Here is a 24,559-nt window from a genome sequence, read left to right as displayed (position 1 = left end):
GACTTATTTTAATTCAAAGATTAACAAATCATGTCACTAACTCCCTTGCAAAGTCAACAAGATCATAAGTTAACATCAATATCTTTGATTACATTTTAACTTACATATCTTATTATGAATAAAATGAAATAAATTTATTTATATAAAAACTTAATTTTATGAATCATACAATATCTTAATTTATCTCATTCATTCAGAATAAAAAAAGTGGTATTCTACCTCTTAAAAAAAAGCTTAAAAGAGGTCAATACAATTTCCCATATATTTTACAATAATCCAATTTTAGTAATTTCCTTGTAATTTTGGGAGAATTTGTTGAATCAGCCTGGGCGGGAAAATGGCGACTAATTTTGTTTTCAATTTAATTCAATTTCGCGGTTGTACATATAGTCTCGTCTCGTATGAGTCGAAGCCCGAATTCTCTCGAGTCGAGGTTGCGTTTGGACTTTGGAGAAGAAGAAAATGGCGGAGTCGAATTACGAGTACCCAAGGCTACGGCGGCCGGAAATAGTCACAATCCTAGCGCAGTTGCAGATCGCGAACGTGACCGAGCAGGACTTCACCAACCCTAACCCTGATTTCATCTCCGATCTCTACACTCGCGTCCTCATTCATCTCGACATTCTCCTCGAGTCTCTCTCTCTTTCTATTTTCTTCTCTTTTCGCACCTTCTTCGATTCTACATTCCTCGCTCAGATTCTTATTCTTTTCATTTTCCGCAGGGAAGACAACGAGCAACTCGAGTTCCACGCCCTAGAGCATCTTGAAAACCCTGATTTCCACCTGGATTCCGTTCGCGCCGTGAAACTCTACAACCAGATCAACGAGGTTCTCACGACACTCGAGTGTCCGCGCAAATTCACCCTCGCCGATCTTCTCATGCCGGATCCTCACCGAACCGACCTCTTCCTTGGCTCTCTTCTCAATTTTTGTCTCGATAGGTCACTCTCTTTTAACCTCTTGGATTAATCATTGACTCGCTGAGAGAAAACCTAATCGTTTTTTTTTTCACCTCAGGGACGCGAGAATGAACTCCGTCTCGGAAATTGTGGAGGAAGTGAACGCTCTAGAGGCGCAGCGAACGGAGTTGGAGGAGAATAGGATTTTGCAGGTTTGTATTGGAATCTCATCTCAATCTCAATGTCAAACTCGTTTTGAGGTTTTAACTGAGCGTCTGTTTTTTTTTATTTTAGTTGAAAGCGGAAATTTCGGAATGCAATGAGGCGAAGGAGAGGGAGATGCCTCTTGTTGAGGAGGTGGAGGCCAAAGTTAAAGAGCTCAAGCAAACGATTGCGGTGCTGAACAGCAACCAGAGTTCTCTGAGAAGTACTTTGAGGAAGTTGAAGGAGAAGACCGGGGAAACGGATGAGAAGGTCAGTGATTGTCTTTCACCAATAATGGATTGACATGGTGTTTGTTTTCTGCTTGTGACAATTGGAAATTTATGTTTTAAGCAGATTAATTATATTTTGTTGGATATTAGTGTTTCCTCATTCGTGTAGACACTGGACATGGCTTTGGTTTTGATGAGTAGGTCTTTATTCTTGTGCATATTACATTATGGTCTGACTGTTGTTAGCACTGTTTTTAGTTTGGAGATTGAGATTCCTTTCTTGGTCTAATAACTAACATCAATTCCCTTTCCTACTGAAAATTTGACTACTTGATGTATGGGTTATGTTAATTCTTATTCATTCTATATTCCTTTTTGTATCCCAGATTTCAAATGCTGAATTTACATTGGTACAAAATGTCCAAGAAAATGCAAATCTACGTTCAAAAATCAGTCAATCACCTGATAAAGTACAGGTATTTTTCCCCCCTCTTTTATTTGGTTCTCCCTTGTCGTTAGCCATCCAAATTCAGTCATGTTGTTTATTTTTCTCTTATGTTGTAGGCATAATCAAAGTTAATTGGTTTTATTTATGTTTTTTGCTACAAAAATGTGGCGTACTTTGCATTTCTCTCCAAACAATCTGCTTGTGTGAATATTATATTGGCCATTATTGGACTATCTTCCTTCTGTTAGTTCCACAATTTGACTTGGTACTAGTTATGGAAAACATTGACTCATTTTTCTCTGCCAGTACTTATGTAAATTTTGTCTCTGATTTGCCATGAAGAGGGCTTTAGAGGAAAAGAAATTAGCTCGTGAGGAGGCAAGGAATGCTGAAAGATTAGCAATGCAAGCTTTTCATGAGAAGACTGCCCTTGTTGAAGTTTTTTCCAAGGTATTTTGTCAAAGACTGGGTCTTTTTTTATCCCCCCTTTATCTGCATTTTAGCCTTTTTGGTCTTGGTAAAGTGATCTTATATCATCACACATATATGCAAATTTTTTATTAGAGATCTTGAATTGGAATTAAAAGGAAAATGGAAGGAATGGAAGTTTTGAATTTTTGTTTTTGAACTTCTTTTCTTCTCATTTTCTCTCTCTAATCAAACAAAAGAAAATATGTAGTTATTTGTATTTACTTTCACTCTGTTTTGTTTTCTTCCAACCAAACATTCCATTGAGATTTACTTTAGGATGCAATTGCAATTTGCAACATAAATTCAAATTTTGTGAAGCCTTGAGCTACTGAGTCTTATGGCACATGTATGAACTAAGTTGTCAATTAGTTGGTGCTGTTGCTGAAGCTGGATTGGGCTTATGCAAGCTGAATTTTCCCTTGAATATTGACTGGAAGATCAAATGCCAATGTGGATTGACTGATGGAATTTGCCATGCATACTGTGGGTTCATTCTGTCGTATCTACAATACTTGAATAATTTATGCACTGATATTCTGGACATTTTTTTACTCATTATTTCAGAAGGCAAGCTACAATGTAAACAGCCATAACTCATGGATAAATTCATGATGTTTTGTCCTTGAATGTAGATCATTTTATCTTTTATCTTTTCTTAGGTGTACAAGAAAATGTCAAAACACAACAAGCTGATGCAGGATATACAAGAACAGGTATTAACATACTCTTCTTATCTTAGTTGACCTCTGCTCTGGCGTTTATCATAATGATTGAAATTTTATTATCAATTCACCATGTATACTGTGGCAAGAAGCTTTTTTTTTTTTAAAAATCTGGATGGAACTTATAATTGGAGTGCTGTCTTAGAGTTAGAGATGTGAGATCTATTATGGACTGATAGAAATTGTAAAACTGATTTCATTGATTAGAAAAATATCAAGCCAAGTTACAAAGGTCTTTGTCAACTCCTTATATAGAGGGACCAACAGAACCTATAGTTAGTAACTTCTAACCACCTAACAGAAACTTACAGCTCAAACTTCTAACAGATTGCAGTTGACAATTTCCACTAAGTAAAAAACCAATACATTTTACTTAGTGGAGTAAGAAACTCTAATAATCCCCCCACCTCCCCAACAAGCTCATGGTGGGTGAGACCGAGAAGGATTGAAGGATCACACATTGTGAGCTTGGCCCTGAAAGTTTCAAAGTTGCTAGGGGATAAAGCCTTGGTAAGAATGTCAGCATACTGACTTATAGCTGGCACATAAACCACTCGGAGCAGCTTGTTCAGAACCTTCTCTTGAACAAAAAATAAGTCTAACTCCATGTGTTTGGTATGAGCATGAAGAACCGGATTATGAGCAAGAGATACAGTGCTTGTGTTGTCACAATGGATGACAGGAAGCTTGTGCGGGAGAGCAAGTTCAGTTAGAAGCGACTGAAGCCAAGACACCTCTGCAGTGACCAAGGCCAAGCTCTTGTACTCTGCTTCTGTGCTGGACCTAGCCACAACTGACTGTTTCTGTTTCTTTGGCCACCAGCAGATTAGATTAGGTCCAAAGTAAACACAAGCACTGGATGTGGGCCTCCTGTCATCAGGATCATAGGCCCAATCTGCATCACAAAAGGCATTGATGGAAAAAGGGGCAGAAGCATGTTTTAGATGAAGACCCCATGAGAGAGTGCCTTTTAGATACCTTAGGATCCTTTTAACTGCCACTCAGTGATGCTCAAGGGGCTCCTTCATGAATTGGCAGGCAGACCTTGTTTACAGAGAAACTTATTTCTGGTCTAGTTATAGTAGCAAACTGAAGTGCTCCTACAACTGACCTATACATATAAGAATCATAAAGAGGATCAGGACCACTCTTAGTGAGTTTACAACCAGTTACCATAGGGGAAGAGATGGGTTTGACATTTGACATGTTGGTTCTGGCGAGTAAGTCTCTAATATATTTGCTCTGAGTGAGAGCAATAGAGCCATTTGATAAATGCTTTACTTCAATCCTTAAGAAGTAATCCCAGGATCCAAGGTCTTTGAGAGAATATACTGTATTTAGCTTAGAAATGAGTTGCTGTAATAGAGGAGTATTATTCCCTGTTATTATGATGTCATCAACATATACAGCATGTAGATTGTGGATGATCCCTTGGAGTAAACAAAGAGTGAAGGATCACCCTTGCTGGATTTGAACTCAAGCTTCAGTAGAGTCTCCTTTAGTTTATCAAACCTGGCCCTAGGAGCCTGTTTGAGACCATAGATGGCCTTCTGAAGCTTGCACGCCTTGGATTTAGTGGAAGATTCAAAACCTGGAGGTTGCTGCATATACACCTCCTCAAGAATGCCATTAAGAAAAGCATCATTCACATCTAACTGCTGAAGAGGCCAACCATAGGTGGCAACCAAGGAGAGAAGTCTCAGTGTAATCTGTTCCATATTGCTGATGAAATCCCTTAGCTACCAATCTGGCCTTGTACTTGTTTACTGAACCATCTGGATTTTTGTAATCCTGAAAACCCACTTACAGCCAATAGGAACTCTGATAGGAGGCAAAGAAACAAGTGACCAAGTACCATTCTTAATCAATGCATCATATTCAGCTTTCATGGCAGCTAGCCATGTAGGATCAGCCAAGGCTTGTTTGGTAGACTTAGGTTCCATGTGAGCAAGAAGAAGAGTAGGATGAATTCTGTGTTGCACAATTCCAGACTTGGATCTGGTTTGCATTGGGTGAGTATTTTGACGAATAGAGGGAAGGAGTGGTAGTTGCTGTATGCCAGAACTGGGAACAGAAAAATCTGCAGGTACAGTAGTATATGATCGAGACTCATCTACATGAATAGCAGTAGATGATTGAGACTCTGATTGAGTGTCAACTGAAAGGAGGGGGGCAGATTGACTTGACTGTGAGTGAAAGAGAATTTTGAGGAAGAGAAGTTGACATTTGTGAGGTACTGGCTGGAGAAGCAAAAGAGGAAGAGTTATATAATTTTGTGGGAGATACAGACACAAAATAGGTTAGGATAGGGGTGATTGGAACATGAGACTCTAAAGAAGAGTGTGAAGAAGTAGAAGATGAAAATAGGTTAGGATAGGGAAATTTAGATTCATTAAAAACAATATCCTTAGAGATGTAAATTCTTCCATCTGAGGAAAGACACTTGCATCCTTTGTGTCCAGGTGAATGCCCTAGAAAAGCACATTCTTGGGACCTAAACTGAAACTTGTTTTTGTTGTAAGGTCTTAAGAGAGGAAACAGGCACAGCCAAACGCTCTAAGAAAGTGAAAATCAGGTTGCTGTTTATATAATTTGACAAAGGGTATATCAAAATTAAGGGAAGAGGTGGGAAGTCTATTGATAAGATAAACACTGGTTAAGAATGCATGATCCCAATAGGTAAGCGGAAGAAGAGCTTGAGCTAAAAGAGTGAGACCAAGCTCAACTATGTGTCTATGTTTTCTCCCTACCACACCATTTTGATGATGGGTGTGAGGGCAAATAACCCTATGAGTTACACCTAATTGCTGTAAAAAGGCAGTAAAAGGTCTGAACTCTCCCCCAGTCTGTTTGGACAGCTTTAATAGGTAGACTCAATTGCCTTTCAGCCATAGCTTGAAACTGTTTGAAAACATATAGTGTTTCAGACTTTGTTTTAAGCAGAAAAATCCAGGTATACCTAGTATACGCATCAACAAAAGTAACATAATAGCTATACCCTGTAGAGGAAACAAAGGGAGCTGGTCCCCAAAGGTCACTGAAAATTAGTTCAAGAGGTTGATTATAAGTTGTGAGAGAAGAGGGAAAGTGTAATCTGTGAGCTTCACCAAGACAGCATGAACAACAAAAGTCGAGCTCAGTTTTATTGATAAATGGAATCTTACAAAGTTGCATTACAATTTTCTGAACATCAACACTAGAATGGCCTAACCTAGAGTGCCAAGTGCTTGAATTAATGGATTTTACAGAGACAGAATTTACAACAGAATTAGGAAAAATAGAACTAGGCCTAGGAGAGCTTGTCTTGACAGTAGATGAAGAACTTGACAGCAAACTGGGAAATTTGTACAGTCCATCAGAACCTAGATTTCCTTTGAGAAGTATCTTATTGGAGACCTGAGATTTCACCAAGCAAACATTAGGATGAAATTCAAAATATACAGAATTATCTTTGGCAAATTGACTGACACTCAAATTAGTTGACAGTTACATATCTGTAACTGTTATATAAACTGTATTGCTCCTTTTCTCTTTGGGTTGAATACAATACTCTTTCACCTCAATTTAGTTCTCTCTCAGATTTACTTTCAGATTTATTTAAGTTTGAGAGTAGTTTATGGACTGACTCTGATTAGAAATAGAATTCTAATCCAAAATCTGTTGCACAAAATTAGCTTGAGCAGTGTCCAAATTAGAAATCGGTGGAGCAGAGGAAGTTGTTGCAACATTAATGGAAACAACATTTTTCTTGTGAAATTTCTCAATTGACACTCATGTGCAAGAAGCACTTCTTTACATTACTTCAAAGATTATAGCCGTTCAAAACCTTGTTTGATGTCAGTTGTGCCTTCTATAGGTAAATTCTGCTAAATCTATTGAAAAGGATCTTAAAGCATTGAAGGCTAAACTTAGTGATGAAGAAATATTGGAGAAGTCACTTGAGGCCAAATTGGTTGAAAAACAGAGTAAAGGTATGTTCTTGTGCAAGCATTGCTGTGTCTCCATTTCTGGCTACATGGTTTAAGAATGAGTAATGATAATTTTTACGAAACACATTCTGTAAAACCTGTTCACAAGTAACCTGCATGATTTTTGTCCAATAATTTTGTTTTCCTTTTAAATAGCATTTGGTGATTGAAAACCAGCACATTTGTACGCCACATTATTTTTTAATGATTTTTGTTGAAAACTTTCATGCTACATAGAACTGCTCTTTAAGCATGAATATTTGTTACTACTAGCATGTTTTACCTCCAACTTTTTCGACTTGTTTTTCCTTAGTTGAGCAGATGGAAGAATCGAGGAAGCAATTGGAGAAAGAGTCCAATATTATGTGGGAAGAAGCAACTAAATACTTAAGTAGTACGAAATCAGATGTTGAATCTAAGAGATCTGCTACAGAAACAAGGCAGAAAAATGTTGAGGCTGTTTTATCTGAGGTGGCATTTCTTAAGGTTCATGATATATCAATTATATGTGGTGAATGAATAAATTGTTATTTCTTATCTGCAATTGACAGGTGGATGCCATAAGTAGTAAAATTATATCAGTAAAAGAAGCTGGAGCAGTTAAAGTGGCACTGTTAGTGCGCAAATGTGAAGAGCTAGTAGAAGCGGTAAATAGCCATTTATCCTATTCTTGAAACCTGTGTGATCTAATCAAATTGCACCCATACTTCCTCCATGAAGGAGAAATTAAAGTTTCTAAAGTTGGCCTATACAACTTTCGCTTGAACTCTACTTTTAGTTTACTGTTTAATTTTTTTGATGGACTTGCTTCAATCCTTGCTCTTAGCGTTATAATGTTGGTTGTAAATATTGCATGATGATGCGTGTTTTGCTTATTGTTATAGAGAAATAGTTGAATTTTTGGGTGTGAATTGTCACAGTTTCACAACTATGCGAATCCGATTGCACGCGTGATTGAATCTGAGCAAAGAAGACTCGGGGCCACTAAAGGAGGTGGATTTGGCATTTCAGATCCGGTTTAATCATGTATAGACTACTACCAAAAATCAAATTATACTAGAGTGTTTATTTATTTATTTGACACAGCTAGAGTGCATAGTTTAGTTGAGTACATGTTAGCATGAAAAATCTGGAAGAATTTTTGCAGAGGTTATGCCTCAATCACATCGACATCTTGCTGCAGAATTGTGTAGTGCCTATTCTGTTCACCCTGTTTCTTCCATTCTTAGCCCAATAGTTGAATCAATGTGTTGTTTCCTGTGATGGTTTGCTCTATATGTGAATATGCCTCTAATTGAATGAAAATTTGCCATGCGTAATGTATCATTCTATTTAATTTTTATTTTATTGCTCTTTATTCTATTTAATTGAATTTAATATATTTTATTGATTATTAAATGTTCAATTATTTCCTAAAAAAACAAATGTTTAAACATAACTTTTTTTCTTCCTTTTTGTGCAATTCACATGGTAAAGGTTTTAATTTTGCAATTAAAATATTTATTTATTAACTTATTTTCTCTTTATCCTCTCTTGTTTACTCTTTTTCTTCTCACTTGTACGGTACACACTCCAAGGAACATGGATCTTCCGTCGTCAAATTTCTCTACCTCATGCGCTTACTTTTGTTTTGTATTTTTCATTTTTTGTTAATTTTAAAATTGGATTGTCCACGGTGCAAAGCAGAATACATGTTTGAGACAAAGCCTATTATTGATTATCTAATCCAAAATGAAAACAATGGTGCCACTAGCAGCCTGGTTGAACCCTCCTCAAAATCAAGCATTAGCATGACATCTTAATCTCTTTCTTTTTAGCCAACTTGTTAATAATAGATGAGTTTAATAATTATACATTTACATAAAAAAAAATTCATACTATCAATTAATTGAAAAATCATTATTAATATGATTCTTTAAATAATTATTAAAAAATCAACCAAGTTAGTAGTGTTAGTCTGTAATTGAATTTTTTTCATAGTAATATAAATGACATTGAACAAGTATTAATTGGATGTACTTTCTCATAATAATTAAAAGAAAATCACAAAAAAAGTAATAAAATGTGTTACTGCATTCCCGACACCTTATATTTTATAAAATTTATAAATTTTATATTATTGTTTTTTTTTCTCCCTCGCTCTTTTTTTTATACTAAAAACAACCGTGCACGGGTTCCAAGAAGAAAAAAATCCCGACAGAGTAGTGTTTGTGGGAGAGAGAGACTCTGTTCTGTCGTCCATTATCTAATCCAAAATGACAACAACGGTGGTGCCGGTGGCAGCAGCTGCAACTTGGTTGAACCATCCTCCAAACCAAGCATTAACATGGCGTCTCTCTGTATTGCCCCGAAACGCTGCGTTTTTGTCCCACCACCATCTCATGAAGGAGAAGAAGAAAAAGCTAATGTCTTGGTCAATTGGTGCCCAGCCCTCACCTTTCGACCTCTCTCCTCCTCCCATCGACCATGACTTCCTGGTAATTTCCCAGCACTTGTAAACTTCCCTTACTTATTTCTTGCTTTCCACGCTTCTCAATAGCATCGCTACAGCGCCGTCGCCGCGCGATTCAGCGTCGCCGGAATCGTGGAGTGTAGCGCCGCTATCGTGCCGCACCCGTAACATTCCGAAAAAGCCCTCACGTTAGGGTTTCTTGTGGCTATTTTAGGGATTTCACCGTTGCTGATAAAACCCGGCGAAAAAGGTTTTTCAGCCTCGACCTAGCTTTGCCTCTCTTCTCGGCGAGCTTTTCTCTTCTGTTCGGCGACTCGTGCCTGTTTCTTCTCAGTCATGGCAACGTCCTCGCAACAGGAAGGGTCTGCATCAGCGTCTTCCCCTCAACAAGGGGAAGATGATGCATGCAACGTGACATGGAAGTAATGCGGGCAATTCGGAATCTTCGAAGAGGGAAAGGACCTCAAGTGAGTTCTTTTTACATGCTGGAAATGAGATGCATGAACGTGACATGGAAGAATGTGGGCAATTTGGAATTTCCGAAGAGGAAAAAGACATCTAACATCAAGTGAGGTCTTTATACCTGCGGGGAATGAGTTTCTGGACCGTGACTTGGAAGAAATGCGGGAAATTTCGAATCTCTGAAGAGGGAAAAGGAATCTAACAACAGGTGAGGTCTCTTTACCTGCTGGGAATGAGTTGCAACATGAGACGGAAGATATGTTGGAAATTTCGAATCTCTAAAGAGGGACAAGGCCTCTAACCGCAGGTGAGGTCTCTTTACCTGCTGCGACCGAAATGCCAAAGTTTGTAACCAATGGTGCTTCTGACAGGAAAGCTAGAGCAAGAGTTGTTCAATCTGTAGTACGATTCTTGGTTACAAATGGGATTCCTTTTAATGTTGTGAGATCGGAAAGTTTCAAGTTGATGATTGAGGCTATTGGAAATTATGGTCCTTACCTAAAGGTTCCAAGCTGCCATGTGTTTAGAGGTCCAGTCCTTAAAAAGGAGTTGGAATACACAAAGGGATTGCTTAAGAGTCATGAAGAAGAACGAGCAGTGTATGGATGTTCAGTTATGTTAGATGCATTGACAGATAGAATGAATAGAACCTTGATTAATTTTTTGGTTGATTGTCCAAGGGGGATTAATGTTTGTGAGGAGCGTTGATGCTTCTAGGTGCATGAAGACTGAGGTGACTCAGGTGTGACTATTTGAGCTCTTGGATAGTTTTGTTGAGGATATTGGAGAAAAAAATGTGGTGCAAGTGATCATGAACAATTGAAGTAATTTCATGTTAGCTTGTAAGAATTATTATTAATTAATTTCACAATTTTAATTGTTAATTGTTAGTTTGTTACTCATTTTAAGTTTATTTATTTTGGTCTTGGGGAAAATTTAGAAATCAAGAGGGAGCATTTTGTTTTGGACTCCATGTGCTTCCCATTGCGTAGACTTGATGCTAAAGGACATTGGGAAGATGGCTGAAGTTAAAAAGGCAGTACAAAGAGGCATCTATCTTTTTAGTTTTACCTACGACCACGCATTGGCTTTGAAGATGATGAGAAAGTTCACAAACAAGATGGAATTGGTTAGACATGGAGTGACAAGGTTTGTTACTTCATTTCTTACTTTGCAGAGGCTGCATAATCAGAAAAATAATCTTAGAAGAATGTTCACTTTGGATGAATGGATGAAAACTAATATTGCTAAAGGCTGTGAGGTGAAGAGGGCAGCTGACATTGTTCTTATGCCTTCATTTTGGAATGATGCTGTTTACATCCTTAAGGCTATGCGGCCTATTGTGCATGTGCTTAGGCTATTTAATAATGAGAAAAAGCCTGCAATGGGTTACCCTTATAAAGCAATGGATAGAGCCAAGGAGACAATTCAAAGTTCTTTCAAGGGAACGAAGAAAAGTACAAAGAAATATTTGCAATCATTGATAGAAGATGGAAATGTCAACTCAATCATCCATTGCATGCAGCAGGTCATTTTCTAAAACCCAAGTTCTTCTACAAAAATCTAAGACTTGATCTTGATCCTGTAGTGATGGAAGGACTTTATAGGTGCATTGAGAGGCTTAGTGAAAATAACGAACTTGTAGATAAGATTTTAAGCGAGTTGTCTATGTATAAGAGGGAAGAAGGCCTCTTTGGGTTTAAAGTGGCAATAAGGCAAAGGACTACAGTAGCTCCTGGTAAGTGCAAAACTGCATTTCTTTTTATTTTAAAATTTAATTTCATAACAATTCATTTAAGTTAGTGGCCCTAATAAATAAGGTGTTGCACACATTACAGCTGACTTGTGGAGGAACTTTGGATTCCATACTCCAAATCTTCAAAAGCATGCCATTAAGGTACTGAGCTTAACACAGCTCTAATGGGAAGGTGGATTTGGGCCTTTGCCTCTGGTCAGCAGCAACTCTGGGTCAGAGTCCTAAAATCTAAATATGGGGATTGGTCAGAGTTCCAGCTTCAGTCTAACAAGAGGGGCCATTCTCACTGGTGGAGGGATATTAGAAAGATTTACCAGCAGTCGGATCCTAATATTTTCAGTCAGAATATGACTTGGAAGGTTGGGAGTGGGGAAAGTATCAAATTTTGGACAGATAGGTGGCTTGGGGCAGATTACACTCTTGAGCAAAAGTATAATCAGCTTTTTCGGATTAGTAGACAGCAAAGCTCCTTCATCTCAAGCATGGGCAACTTCATTAATGATAGTTGGGAGTGGGACCTCAGGTGGAGGAGAAATCTTTTCGATCATGAAAATGATATAGCTGTGCAGTTCATGGAGGAAATAAGCTCCATTCCTATTCAGAGGAATAGTAAAGACTCTATGGTGTGGTTAGCTGAACCCCATGGTCACTACACTACTAAATCAGCTTACAATGTCTGCACTAACCTCAATACAGCAAACACAGATGGGAAGATATATAAGCAAATCTGGAAATTGAAAATTCCCCCTCGGGCAACAGTTTTCTGTTGGAGACTCCTTAAAAATAGACTCCCCACCAAGGAAAATCTCCTAAGAAGAGACATTAATATCCAGGACCAAAACTGTCCTTTGTGTGGTACTGCTCTGGAGGATGTGGCTCACCTTTTCTTCAATTGTAATTTGACAAAAGGTTTATGGTGGGAATCCATGAGATGGATCCGGGTAGTAGGCCCCCTGCCAAGTCATCCAAAGTGCCACTTTACTCAATTCTGTGAAGGCTTTGGGGATCCTGTAAATCAGGATATTAGGGGTGGTTGGTGGATTGCCTTGACTAGTTCTATTTGGCACCATAGAAACAATCTGATTTTCCAAGGAAGCCCGTTCGACCCCTATAAAGTCATGGATCATGCCATTTACCTTCTTTGGTCCTGGTTCAAGGCTAAAGATAAAGATTTCAATACTAGCTTCACCCACTGGTCTTCCAATATTTCGAAGTTCTTTGGATAGATTTGATGGGTTTCCTTAATCTCATGGTTTAGGATGGGTTTTTTGGAGGGCAGCACTCTGGTGCTTTGTATCTATCTCTAGTACCTCTGGTACTAGTTTTTCTATTATTAATAATATATATATCTTTTGCCTTCCAAAAAAAAAAAGGTACTGAGCTTAACTTGTAGTTCATGGGGATTTGAGCGTAATTGGAGTACTTTTGAGCATGTACGTCAATATTACAATGATTAGTGAGAGAAATGAGGAGATGGTGAGGATGCTGAAGATGATTTGGATTTTGATTGTAACAACGACTTGATTGGGGGAGATGTTGCATATTTAGCTGGTGTGGGTGAGACTTCAACATGCACTAGGCATCAAACAAGACTGAGGAGATGTTGCATATTTAGAAGATGATGATTGATAATTCATATCTAGAAAACTTATATTTTGAATACGTTTAGACAATTTAGTTACTTCAAACCTCAGAGGCTTAAACTGCCTGGTTAGTGGATAGTGGTTAATTACCATGACTTTTGTTGGTATTTTCTTGTATGTTTTGTTTAAGACTCCTATGAATATTTATTGTTAACTATGAATGTCATGAATTTTGAGTAATTTTTTTTATCAGTTTTGAGAATTTATATGGATATATATTGTATAAACTGTAAAAAAATTCAGAATAGTGGCCATGCTGCTATAGCAATTTTGGAATTAGCCACTATGCACTGTTATTTGGGATTGATAACTTATGGCAGTAGTGAACTCGATTTTACAATTTTTTTAAAAGAAAAAACAGATAATTTTGCTTTTACAAGGTTCCTAATTGTAAAAGGCTTTCAATCTAGTCTCTATTTGTATAATATATTTCAATGTTGTTCTTGCTGTTTTTTGCCACTTCATACTGAGACTGGTATGGAGTTATGATGAAGTTTGCCTAGGAATTGAGTTGAAAATGATTGTCACTACAAAAAAATATAGTATTTCTGATCCCTACATTTTTTATTTGGTTCTACACTTCATTGTGTTATACCTCCGACAGACAATATCATATCAACAGCAGACAGTGATTACTAAATTTAAAGGATATGTGTAGTGACTGAATTGAAAGTTTATGTCATATAAGAACCAAATTAAAATGAGTGTACCATGTAAGGACTAAAAATATATTATAACTCTTGTTTTTTGGAATACTCTTATGATATTGCTCGGGAGAAGAGAAATCAGGTGGCTAAGTGCAATTTTTTGATTGCCAAATTATTAATTTTGCTCATTGCAGGATACTGTCAAAACTGCAGGCGGAGAGATTTCTGGTGAAGGGATCATTGAGACATTTCATAATGATGATGAAGCACTGGCTGCTGTGGACAATGGGGTTGTGGTATGTAATTTATTTAATGTGTTTTTTTACGCCTGTAGCTTCTCATTCGCTCTGTTTGAACAACTTCATTTGGTAGAAACAATATAAACCACAAGAATCAATGCATATTCTAATTATTTACTTCTTTGAATTGATTTATTTATGGTTCTAGAGATGCTTTGTGATATAGGCCAAACAAAATATGGTAAATCTTCACTGCTTATTTCATTGGCTCTTAATTCTCGTTTACTTTGGTGCTCCATCTAAAAAAAGGAGTGATGTACTTTCTTTTTTTTTTGAAATTGCAGTAAACTTTATATCATATGCTACAATTAAGTGGTAAAAGATACAGGCTTTGTATTATTTTTTGAAATTGAAGACTTTATGTCAAATGTTACACATTGAGTAATAGAAGTTACGATCTTATAAAATTTATTGGTTTGAGTTATAAAAGTTACAAACTCATAAAAATTACAGACTATAATTTTTCAACCTGTAACTTCTATTACTTACGCTCGAACTTCTTTTATTCAGTCTGTAATTAAAAAAAATAGAAGTATTACAGTACTCTCTTTTTCAGACGGAGTACTGAAGTAGACTCTTAAACACACTAAACTATTTTTTATTTCAATTTCTGACTTTGTACTTTTGTGGGCTTGGATTAGCTCAAGGTTGTAGATTATTGAATTGTAATTCTAGTTTCTACAAAATATTATGTAATAGCCTGCTTTCAAGTTTTGTAAAAGCTAATACAAATTTGAAGTCTTATAATTGCATGCTTACCAATTTATACAGGTATATTAATATATTGTTAGATAATGTAGGATTTAGTTGTTTGCTTAAATTAATTCTTTATGACATCTAATGGCATAGGTTGTGGATCTTTCACACTTTGGTCGGATAAGAGGTACTTGCTTTTCTTAGGCTATTAAGAGTTGGTCCTTGACATATTTCAATGTTTTCTTAATTTTACGTGCAAATGTTTTGGCTCACCTGAAACAAAGTCAGTGGAGAAGATCGCATTCAGTTCCTTCACAACCAGAGTACTGCAAACTTCGAATCTCTACACGAAGGACAAGTATGTATTGAAAGAAAGTAGCATTGTTTCTGCATTATGTGTTATTGGCAAGTTCTTGTCAATTTCTTTTTTATATTTCATATTATAATACAGGATTAAGTAATTGGATCTCTAACTGAAATCCTTAGGGATGTGACACTGTTTTTGTAACACCAACAGCTCGAACGATAGATATCGCACATGCATGGCTCATGGTGATTTTCTTTTCTTATCCTTCTCACAAAATTCATTTGTTTGTCTTTTCTACAATATAATTAATTATCATGTAGCTGACCACTTTCTCTTGTTGGTTTTTGATAGAAAAATGCGATAACATTAGTGGTTTCACCAGAGACCTGTACAACCATTACTGAAATGCTGAACAAGTAGGTAATTTCTTGTTAGTTGTTATGTAAGGATTTACCAACAAAAGTAAAACTAAAAGGATAAAGAGAGAAACCAAATAGTTGTCTTTCCTGATGAATATTATCAAATACATGAACTAAATCTTTTACATGTAATGATTTTAAGGTACATATTTTTTGCTGATAAGGTAGAGATTCAAGACATAACTAAGCAAACCAGTTTTTTTGTTTTGGTGGGACCCAAAAGTGGCCAAGTAAGTTACATTATTATACCTATTTTGTGTCGAGAATGACAGAGTTGGTAATTTTCAGTATAATGAATGGGCAGGTGATGGAGAACTTGAACCTTGGTGATCTTGTTGGAAAACCATATGGCACACATCTACATTTTAATGTAAGCTGGATGAAACTGGCTTTTGTGAAGTATGTGTACTAATTACCAGTTGTCTTTCTCATCACCTGTTTCTCTCTACAAGATACAACTGGTCCTGTGTGTTTGATGATGACTGCATGAGTTTATGGCTTTATTTATTTATTTTGTCCAAAAACAACTTACATGATCAATCATGTCTTATTTGCTATTTTTAAGCTTCATGTATTTGTTTCTCACGGATCACTTTCTTGCTGTCACAAATGCATATTTTGGTTGTTTGATGAGCATATATTTTTGTAATTGCAACTTTTGTTTTTGGCAACAAGTTCCCATGGATTGTGGTTGCATCTTTTACATAACTTCAAAATTTAGAATGTGTTGAAGAGGAGTGCTAACAACATCTCTCTTATTGTTTAAAATTTATGGAAAACTAGAAAATTACGAATGAACTTCATTAAATAAGGAGTGGACCTACACAATTTTTGTGATTTTCATTAAATTTTAGCCAAGAGTAGAGAGTGTATTAAAAAGAGTGTGCTTGAGAGTGTATTGTTAGCATTTTCTCTTGTGTATATGTGTTACTTCCAAAGTAGTAAACTTTCAACTGCAATACCAAAACCTAGTAATTTTTTTTTTCAATTGTTTATCCCTTTTGTTGAAAGCTTAAAGACCTGCATAGTCTTTTGTTATTATCGTGAACAAATTCTCTCAAATATATTTGTATTGTAATTTGTAGGTTGATAAGCAGCCTATAACTATAGGGGTTGGAAACATCATTTCGGAAGATGGTTTTTCATTATTGATGTCTCCAGCCGCTGCTGCATCCATTTGGAAAGCTATTCTTAGTCAAGGAGCAATCCCAATGGGTTCTAATGCATGGAATAAATTACGGATTATTCGAGGTACTGAATTGTTTAGATTGTGTGCATATTTTGATGTCTGCTTTGGTTTCTACTGTTGAATAATATAGCATACTAACTTATTTCCTGCATATTGTTTCTGTTGTAATTTAGTAGTAGTCTTGGAGACTAATGATACTGGCATAAATAAATCTTTGTTCTTTTTCCCCAAGATCCGATTTTCCGCTGATGAAAATTGAGGTTGCACAGTTGCACACTGGAATTAGGAATTATGACATTACTTGAATTCTCATCATGTTATTTTCAACTTAATTCTTCCGGTGTATGTAAAAAATGCTTCAAGCCCTTGCTGACTTTTGGTGCAAGAAAGAATACAATTGCAGTTAGATGTCAATTGTGGAGTGCGCAATTTCCTTCTTGTTAAGAATAGCTAGTATTACCAATGAGGGTTGGAAGTAGTGGAAGATAGTCCCCCATAATGTGGTGAACTACAGTTTCAGTCCCTATTGGGAGAGGTTTTCTTTTTGTGTTTGATCGTGTGTCTAGCAAATTTCTTCCTATGGAGGATATTTGTGTAAAACCAAAAAATGAATGACTGGTTTTAATAGCTACTAGAAGATTTGTAAGCATTTAATATTTGTCTTTGGGTTGAATGGTATATTCTATTGGATAATGAAACTGGGAATTTTTTTGAAGTGTGAGTAATTTTTTCTTTTTTTGTGTGTGTATATAGTTTCACGCCCTATGATTCTTTTATCTAATTTTGATCATAACTTGATTTCTTAGGAAGGCCCACTCCCGGAATGGAGCTTACAAATGAATTCAATGTCCTGGAGGCCTGTCTATGGAACTCGGTTTCTCTAAACAAGGGTGTGTAACTGTTCTTTTGCCACTACTCATCTGCATAAAAGTTGAAACTTGCTGAGTAATTACTCTGATTATGAATTTTTCAGGTTGTTACAAAGGTCAGGAGACTATATCTAGGCTCATAACATATGATGGAATCAAGCAGAGGTTATGGGGATTTCATCTTTCTGCTGCTGCAGAACCTGGCAGCATTATTACAGTTGATGGGAAAAAGGTGCTATATAATTTCTTTTGAAAAATGTTCACTATTTTTTTCTTCAATCCTTATGTATTTGTTAAAGATGAAGATGGAAATTTGCACAGCATAATTTCCAGTTGAAACTACAGATGACAGGTACGTGGTGAAAACTCCAGTTACAATGTTTCTCTGGAGAACCATCTTGTAAAAAAAATGGATAACTAATAGTGGTTCCCTTCCCTGAGTCAGTAGCCTAGTGCTTGTGATGTTGGGTTGCGTTCTGTAATCCTAACATTCTCCTTGAATGAGTTGGAAGAAAATTGATGGTTTTTGCAAGTTTTGCAGGTTGGAAAGTTAACCAGCTACACATCTGGAAGGAAGCAATCTGAACACTTTGGATTAGGTTACATCAAGAGGCGAGCTGCTTCGGAAGGAGACACTGTAATTGTCGGTGACAACATCAAGGGAACAGTGGTGGAAGTACCTTTTCTTTTGCAGCAGCGTCCACCATCTGGTAGTTGAGCTTCCTGTGTGGTGGCGCTTATTGGTGTTGTTGAAGAAGCAGATGCATAATACTAGTAAATTAGTTAAACTGTTAGTGAAGGTGTTTTTGTTATCTTTATCATGTTTGTGGCGAATTAGTACATCTGTGGTGAATAGCACCAATCTTGGATAAGAATACATCTTTTGCTTCTGTTCTTATCTTCTTGGAGGCTGCCTCCTTTTCCAGGGTACTCTCGAATGACCTTTCTACAGTCCTACCAGAAGAATTAGAATGAAGCAGCCTGAGTCCATTCAACATAGGAGTCTCAATAACTTTCCCAATTTGTGACCATGTCTTCTAAACCAACGGTGTTTCGTTTCGCCAATTTGGCTAATTTTCCCAATTTGGCCAATTAAGACTACAGCAGCAGCCCTTTGACACGCAGTTTGTTCCTTGTCTCCAACCTGCTTCTCTTCATTCTTTAGAAATTGGAATGTTATCTTGTAGAATTAGAATACAAAATTTTGCTACGTTATTCTTAGCCAAAACCTTGAATTAATTAAGAATATCAATTTGGGTTGACAAGCTTGCTTGCTTGCCTGAATACCAATTTTAGAAGTCACATGTGGACCCAAGTCGGTTGTTATAAACGAGCGATAAACAATTATTTGTTAACTAAATTAACTTTGCTATCACGACAATAGTTTTATAGAATGAAATTAATTTCATTATTTTTTGTCGTTGTTCTCTTCTATATTTCTTCAATTAAATATTTATTATTCTATAAAATATTTCTTTATGACAAATTTATATCTCAGTAAAGGTTCTTTATTTTTAAATTTCTTAACGAGCTTTTAGAATTTAATTGAAAAGACGCCGAAAGAGACATTAAAAAAAACTTGATTCTTAACTCTTTAGTTTTAATGTTTTATATGTTGAAAAAGGAAGATTAACTTTTCAACTACTCGGTTCGATGAACTTCAATTCCATTCAGAGACACATTAAACACATTAGCAGTGAACTGCGACTTGTTAATTTATGAACAACCTTTTTTTCTTTTTCTTTTCTCTTTTTATGGTTATGAACAACATTTTATATTAATAAACTAGTAGATGCATATATGAAGCACGACAGCGGTGAAATGCTGACTTTCTCCCTAAAAAATACAGAAGTAAAGAACGAAGGGGGTTGTTGTGTATATCCAATCCATGGGTTCTTCATGTCATGTTTGACAAATCTAAGGGATCTTTCACGTGCTGTGTCTTGGTTGAAAACTGCATGCGGAAAACATCTTTTCCTATACTATTCAATATTTTTTAATTGAATAATTTGATATGAAAATTACTGAATTAAAAATTTCAAAAATTATACATACAAAAAATTATATTTATTTAAAATTATTAAATACCTCATTCATATATATATATGAATAATTTGATTAATTTTTATTTTATTTTATAATATCAAGATAATATATAAATATAATTTAATGTTTGAATCAATAAAAATTAATAAAAAATTGTAATTAATGTAATAATTAATATAAGTTATATCAATATAATTTATTTTTTTCTTCTTTTTGAAAGGTTAGTTTTAACTTAAAAATGAACATCTTTTTATGTTTCTATATAGTTTATAAGAATTTTTTTGAATGATTTACTTTATTATACACACACAAGAATAAAATTTAGCATGCTTCAAGACACATAGAGTATGATAAAAAAAAATGATGTAATTTGAGTGCTTATTAAAAGAAGGACTTGACTCTCGGTCCAATTAAAACTTGTAATATGAATCAATAATTACATCTCACCTAACATTATTAGAAATTTTCTTGACACCTTTTCTTTTTCACAGTAAAACCATGCCCCCCTTGGCTTCTCCACTGCTTAAAGCCAAAATAAAGCCTTCTCACATCTTATCCTTTGGTTTGTTGATCTCGAAAATACTTCCTGCATTTCTCTTTTCTCTTTGTGCCTGAGAATTTGTCATAACTCCTTTTGGTTTTAGGCACCAACTTGGTCTTGTTTGTTTCATATTGTTCCTAACAGCAACATATAAGTGAGTTATGCCACAAAATGTTAGATTAATAAAAAAGAAATTTTCCAACTTTACCAAACTCATAAATATTATGGAGTCCAATTTTGTGATTCTTCTGATCTTTATGGTGGCATCAAATCCATGCTCAGCAGCACCTTCTCCATCTCCCTCTCCCACCATTTCCCCTAACAACAATTGAACATGCCCAGTGGCCATGAATTATGTGCAAACAGTCCCTTGGAACAGCTCTTCCTGCCAAAACTTCCAACCCTTGGCATCACAATACCAAACAAGAACAAGTCCTTGTTGCCAAACTCTTCTATCCCTCTTTGGAATAACACTTGCACAAAACCTCAAGAAAAACTCTCTTTTCCAGCTCCCTAACCTCCCTACCTCCATCTCTTGTCTTCAACACTTCCAATCCAACCTCACATTTCTCTCACTTCCCAACAACCTTGTCTCCTCATGCTTTGATCCATTTCAATTTGTCATCACTCCAAACATCTGTGCTCACATTCAAAATATAGAAGATTGGCACACCAGGCTTGGTCCTACAGCGCAGCTCAACAATGCCTGTGGACCAGACCTCGCTGATCCTAACCAATGCAGAAAGTGTGTGGCTGAGGGGGACAAGGTTCAGCAGAGGTTTCTTTCTATTGATGGTAACGATTCACATTCCCTAGATTGCTTTTACTTCACAAAACTTTACTTGGCTGGAGTTGTCAATGAGCTTGGCCCTGCAAGCATAGGTGTTATATCTTGCATTTTAATTTTGATGCTTAATTCACAAGTTGATTCAAGGGATGGCCATCGTGCTCTTGTGCTAGGGTTAATTGTTGCTTCACTTACATTCCTGGTAATCATGTTGTTAGGATTAGGATTTTGTTTTTGGTGCACCAAGAGAAGAAGTGTTGAAAATTTGCTAGCCTATGCTGATCTACAGGAACAAAGCTTCAGCCTAAGGCTGAGGCCAAATGCAGTGTTAACTTGGTTTGAATTTGAGGACCTTTTGATGGCCACCAACAATTTTTCACCTCAGAACTTCATTGGAAGAGGTGGGTTTGGGTTGGTTTACAAGGGCATTCTACCTGATGGCTCAATGGTTGCAGTGAAAAGGCTTGAAGAATCAGATTCTCAAGGAGACGCTTTGTTCTAAAGCGAGGTGGAGATTGTTAGCAACTTGAAGCACCGTAATCTGGTGCCATTAAAAGGGTGTTGTGTGGTTGATGAGGAGGATGAGAACCACAATTTTGAGTACAGAAGGTATCTAGTTCATGAATATATGCCAAATGGTAGCCTTGAAGACCATCTCTTTCCAACCAAATTAGACAACCAAAATACAAAGAAGTCCCTTACTTGGCCTCAAAGGAAAAGCATAATCTTGGATGTGGCAAATGCTTTGGTTTATTTGCACTTTGGAGTTCAACCTGCAGTTTTTCACAGAGATATCAAAGCCACCAATATACTACTTGATGCTGATATGAGGGGAAGAGTTGGAGATTTTGGGCTAGCCAAACGGAGCAGTGAAAGTATGTCTCATCTAAATACTAAAGTAGCTGGAACTCACGGATATGTGGCACCTGAATATGCATTTTATGGTCAGCTAACTGAGAAGAGTGATGTCTATAGCTTTGGTGTGGTTATTCTTGAGATAATGTGTGGAAGAAAAGCCCTTGAGATGTCTCCATCAGGAACACCAGTTTTCTAGATCACAGATTGGGTTTGGTCATTGATGAAATCTGGAAACATAGGAGAGGCTTTGGATGCTTCTATGTTAGGAGATGAAAATTGTGCTAGAAACATAATGGAGAGGTTTTTGCTGGTTGGAATTCTTTGTTCTCATGTAATGGTTGCTTCAAGGCCAACAATTTTGAATGCTTTGAAGATGTTAGAAGGGGATATTGAGGTCCCACCAATTCCAGATAGGCCATTGACTCATGGGCACTATGTGTTGTACAGTGGTGATTGCTCTGGGATGAGCTCAGGATGAGGATTTGTGAGCTCATGAAAAGTTAAATGTTTCATAATCCATTCTTGATGAGTTGGACAAGAACATGTGGATCATTCATGAGGGAGAAGCTGGAGGATGTGAAGTACAAGATACCAAGGGCCATGCCATTTGAGACAAGAGTGCACCTCTTGCTGAAATGTTTTGCTTGTGGGATATGTATGACAGATATTTGCCTGGAGGAGATTAAGGGAATTAAAGAAAAGAGTTAGACCAAGGTACAGCTCTATGGATATGCAGTTATAATTTTTTATTTGTAAATGTTAGTTGAGCTACTAAAATTGATCGAATCTATTAAAACCTGTAAAAATCGAATAAAAATCTAACAAATAAAAATAATTTTTCCTCCCTTCAAAAATATATACAGTTCAAGAATAGTGAAAAAATAATTTTATTCTTGTATAAGAGTAGAAGTTCTAGGATCAACCTTATAATAAATGTCAAGGATAGGATTCCAAGTCTTATGAGTGTGTTGTGTGGCTACTCGTGTTTTTCACTCCATGGTGACATTAGATCTTAAGATCTTATGGTGCTTGTGTACACTCGTGAAATGCATATAAGAAGATACAAAACTTTTATGCAGTCACTCGTGAAATGCATATGTTTTTAGTTTACTAAAACTGCCGCATGCTATTACATGATAGGATCATCAGATAACATCATCCATGTAACAGACCCAGAGCAGGATCCATATGCCACTGCTGGAACAAAACCGCAAAGTCCTTTCGATAAGCCTTTAACCACGACCAAATGAAGAACATCATCTGCTGCCACAATAGCACCAAATCAAACATTTTATCCTCAAAAATCAATGGCATTTCTTAGCTGCCAGATCTTCCATACAATTGCAGCACATCCAACTGGCCACCAGAATTTGATGTTGTCCTGCAGTGCATAGGCATTTTGCCAAAAGTGATCCTTCGGAGATTGTCGGAGAACAGAGCTAAGGCCAAAAAGATTGAACCATCTCTTCCAAATAAGGTGCGATGCTTTACATGAGAAAAACAAATGTGATGTATTTCTTCTGACCCTTGGCAGAAAGGGCATGATAAGTTATTTCCTGCACTTGAATATTTCTTCTATTGAGGTTTACCTTAGTTGGTAGTCTGTTATGAAATAACCTCCATAGAAAACATGTCTCCTTGGGCGGGATTTTGATATTCCACAAACTTTTGAAAATGTCCAGCTCCTCGCTTCCACTATGCAATCTATGTAATGCCGAATATGTAGATTTAACTGTGAATTTCAGTGAAGAATCCTCCAACCAAATCCAACAATCAACTCCTTGAATGTAGTTCAAGGTTGTTGTAAGAATCAGTTAGTTTGAACTTCCAATATGCCCTATGGTTTTAATAATTAACAAGCAATACAATTTGATGAATAGATACATTTAAAATACTGATATTTTTATCTTGAATGTGCAGGAGACATATTTACACTATTATTTGACGAAATGCTAATATCATCCTACAAGTTTTTCATCTTTAGACCATACACAAACATTCTCTTATAAGAGTATCGTCCTAAGACCATCTTGAAGAATTGAAGTATTGAGAGTGTCATTTGTCATACCAAATAGAGACAAATTGGCATATAAAACAAGACTTAAAAGAGAGAAATTGTCTAGGGCTCGACACCTAACACTAAAAGAAAAGATGAGACAAGTTGGACTTTTGGAAATGTCAATCATAGGAATGGAAAGTTGTGCTATAAAGCATCTTTTTCAGTCTGCAGTCCTAGCACAATGGATGAATGATGTAAATATCAAGCATGTAATATTCAGATTAAAACTGAAGCGCTTTAGACTAAATTTTCCCTCGACGTCTATCAAGCATGAATGTTGTAAATATCGAAAAGTTTGCACGGATGAAGGTAGCGAACTACTTGAAAAATTGTATTCAACACTCTTTTGCAAACTCTCTTATTTTCTCTCCGCATTTGTTGTAAATCTATAGTTGAGAGATTGAAGCTATCAGTTTGTGTATTTATTTCAATATTGCGATGATGACTACTCAGTTTCATTTTTCTTAAAACACTTGGTGAGCCAAGCCTAAAGAGACCTTTGAAGAATACTAGAGTTAAGTGCTTGATGAGACAGTTAAAAAGAATATTTGAATTGTAAGGATGTTTTTGTTCTCGGTAAGTTTATG

At 36.3% G+C, this 24,559-nt stretch overlaps 2 protein-coding genes and 1 pseudogene across 2 annotated transcripts; all 3 read left to right on the top strand.

Moving 5' to 3' along the window:
- Positions 1-393: 393 nt before the first annotated feature.
- LOC100815227 (kinetochore protein NUF2 homolog) lies at positions 394-8,261 on the top strand. The gene is made up of 11 exons (XM_003524961.5): positions 394-632; positions 723-941; positions 1,018-1,111; positions 1,194-1,373; positions 1,720-1,809; positions 2,124-2,231; positions 2,912-2,965; positions 6,831-6,945; positions 7,256-7,413; positions 7,494-7,589; positions 7,863-8,261. The coding sequence occupies exons 1-11, from the start codon at positions 463-465 to the stop codon at positions 7,962-7,964; spliced, it is 1,386 nt and encodes a 461-aa protein (XP_003525009.1). The 5' UTR covers positions 394-462; the 3' UTR covers positions 7,965-8,261.
- Positions 8,262-9,086: 825 nt separating this feature from the next.
- LOC100814706 (putative transferase At1g60990, chloroplastic) lies at positions 9,087-18,983 on the top strand. The gene is made up of 12 exons (XM_003524960.5): positions 9,087-9,419; positions 14,097-14,198; positions 15,051-15,084; positions 15,182-15,255; positions 15,384-15,449; positions 15,556-15,620; positions 15,766-15,853; positions 15,928-15,993; positions 16,709-16,874; positions 17,619-17,702; positions 17,786-17,913; positions 18,223-18,983. Exons 1-12 carry the CDS (start codon positions 9,198-9,200, stop codon positions 18,397-18,399), a joined length of 1,272 nt encoding a protein of 423 aa, XP_003525008.1. The 5' UTR covers positions 9,087-9,197; the 3' UTR covers positions 18,400-18,983.
- A 1,176-nt stretch (positions 18,984-20,159) lies between these two features.
- On the top strand, positions 20,160-23,578 carry LOC100781895 (probable receptor-like protein kinase At1g11050; annotated as a pseudogene).
- Positions 23,579-24,559: the final 981 nt, after the last annotated feature.

Source organism: Glycine max, chromosome 5 (genome assembly GCF_000004515.6).
Source record: "Glycine max cultivar Williams 82 chromosome 5, Glycine_max_v4.0, whole genome shotgun sequence".
In the NCBI taxonomy this organism is placed as follows: domain Eukaryota; kingdom Viridiplantae; phylum Streptophyta; class Magnoliopsida; order Fabales; family Fabaceae; genus Glycine; species Glycine max.
Note: the sequence above shows the minus strand (reverse complement) of the source record. Positions and strands in the feature narration are given on the sequence as shown.

Excerpts from the sequence above, each read along its gene's own strand:
- LOC100814706 (XM_003524960.5), top strand. The coding sequence starts at position 9,198 with ATGACAACAACGGTGGTGCCGGTGGCAGCAGCTGCAACTTGGTTGAAC. Across the intron at positions 15,994-16,708 it reads GCACACATCTACATTTTAAT|GTTGATAAGCAGCCTATAAC; the intron begins GTAAGCTGGATG and ends TGTAATTTGTAG. Across the intron at positions 17,914-18,222 it reads TTACAGTTGATGGGAAAAAG|GTTGGAAAGTTAACCAGCTA; the intron begins GTGCTATATAAT and ends CAAGTTTTGCAG.
- LOC100815227 (XM_003524961.5), top strand. The coding sequence starts at position 463 with ATGGCGGAGTCGAATTACGAGTACCCAAGGCTACGGCGGCCGGAAATA. Across the intron at positions 1,112-1,193 it reads AGGAGAATAGGATTTTGCAG|TTGAAAGCGGAAATTTCGGA; the intron begins GTTTGTATTGGA and ends TTTTTATTTTAG. Across the intron at positions 7,414-7,493 it reads TTGAGGCTGTTTTATCTGAG|GTGGATGCCATAAGTAGTAA; the intron begins GTGGCATTTCTT and ends TGCAATTGACAG.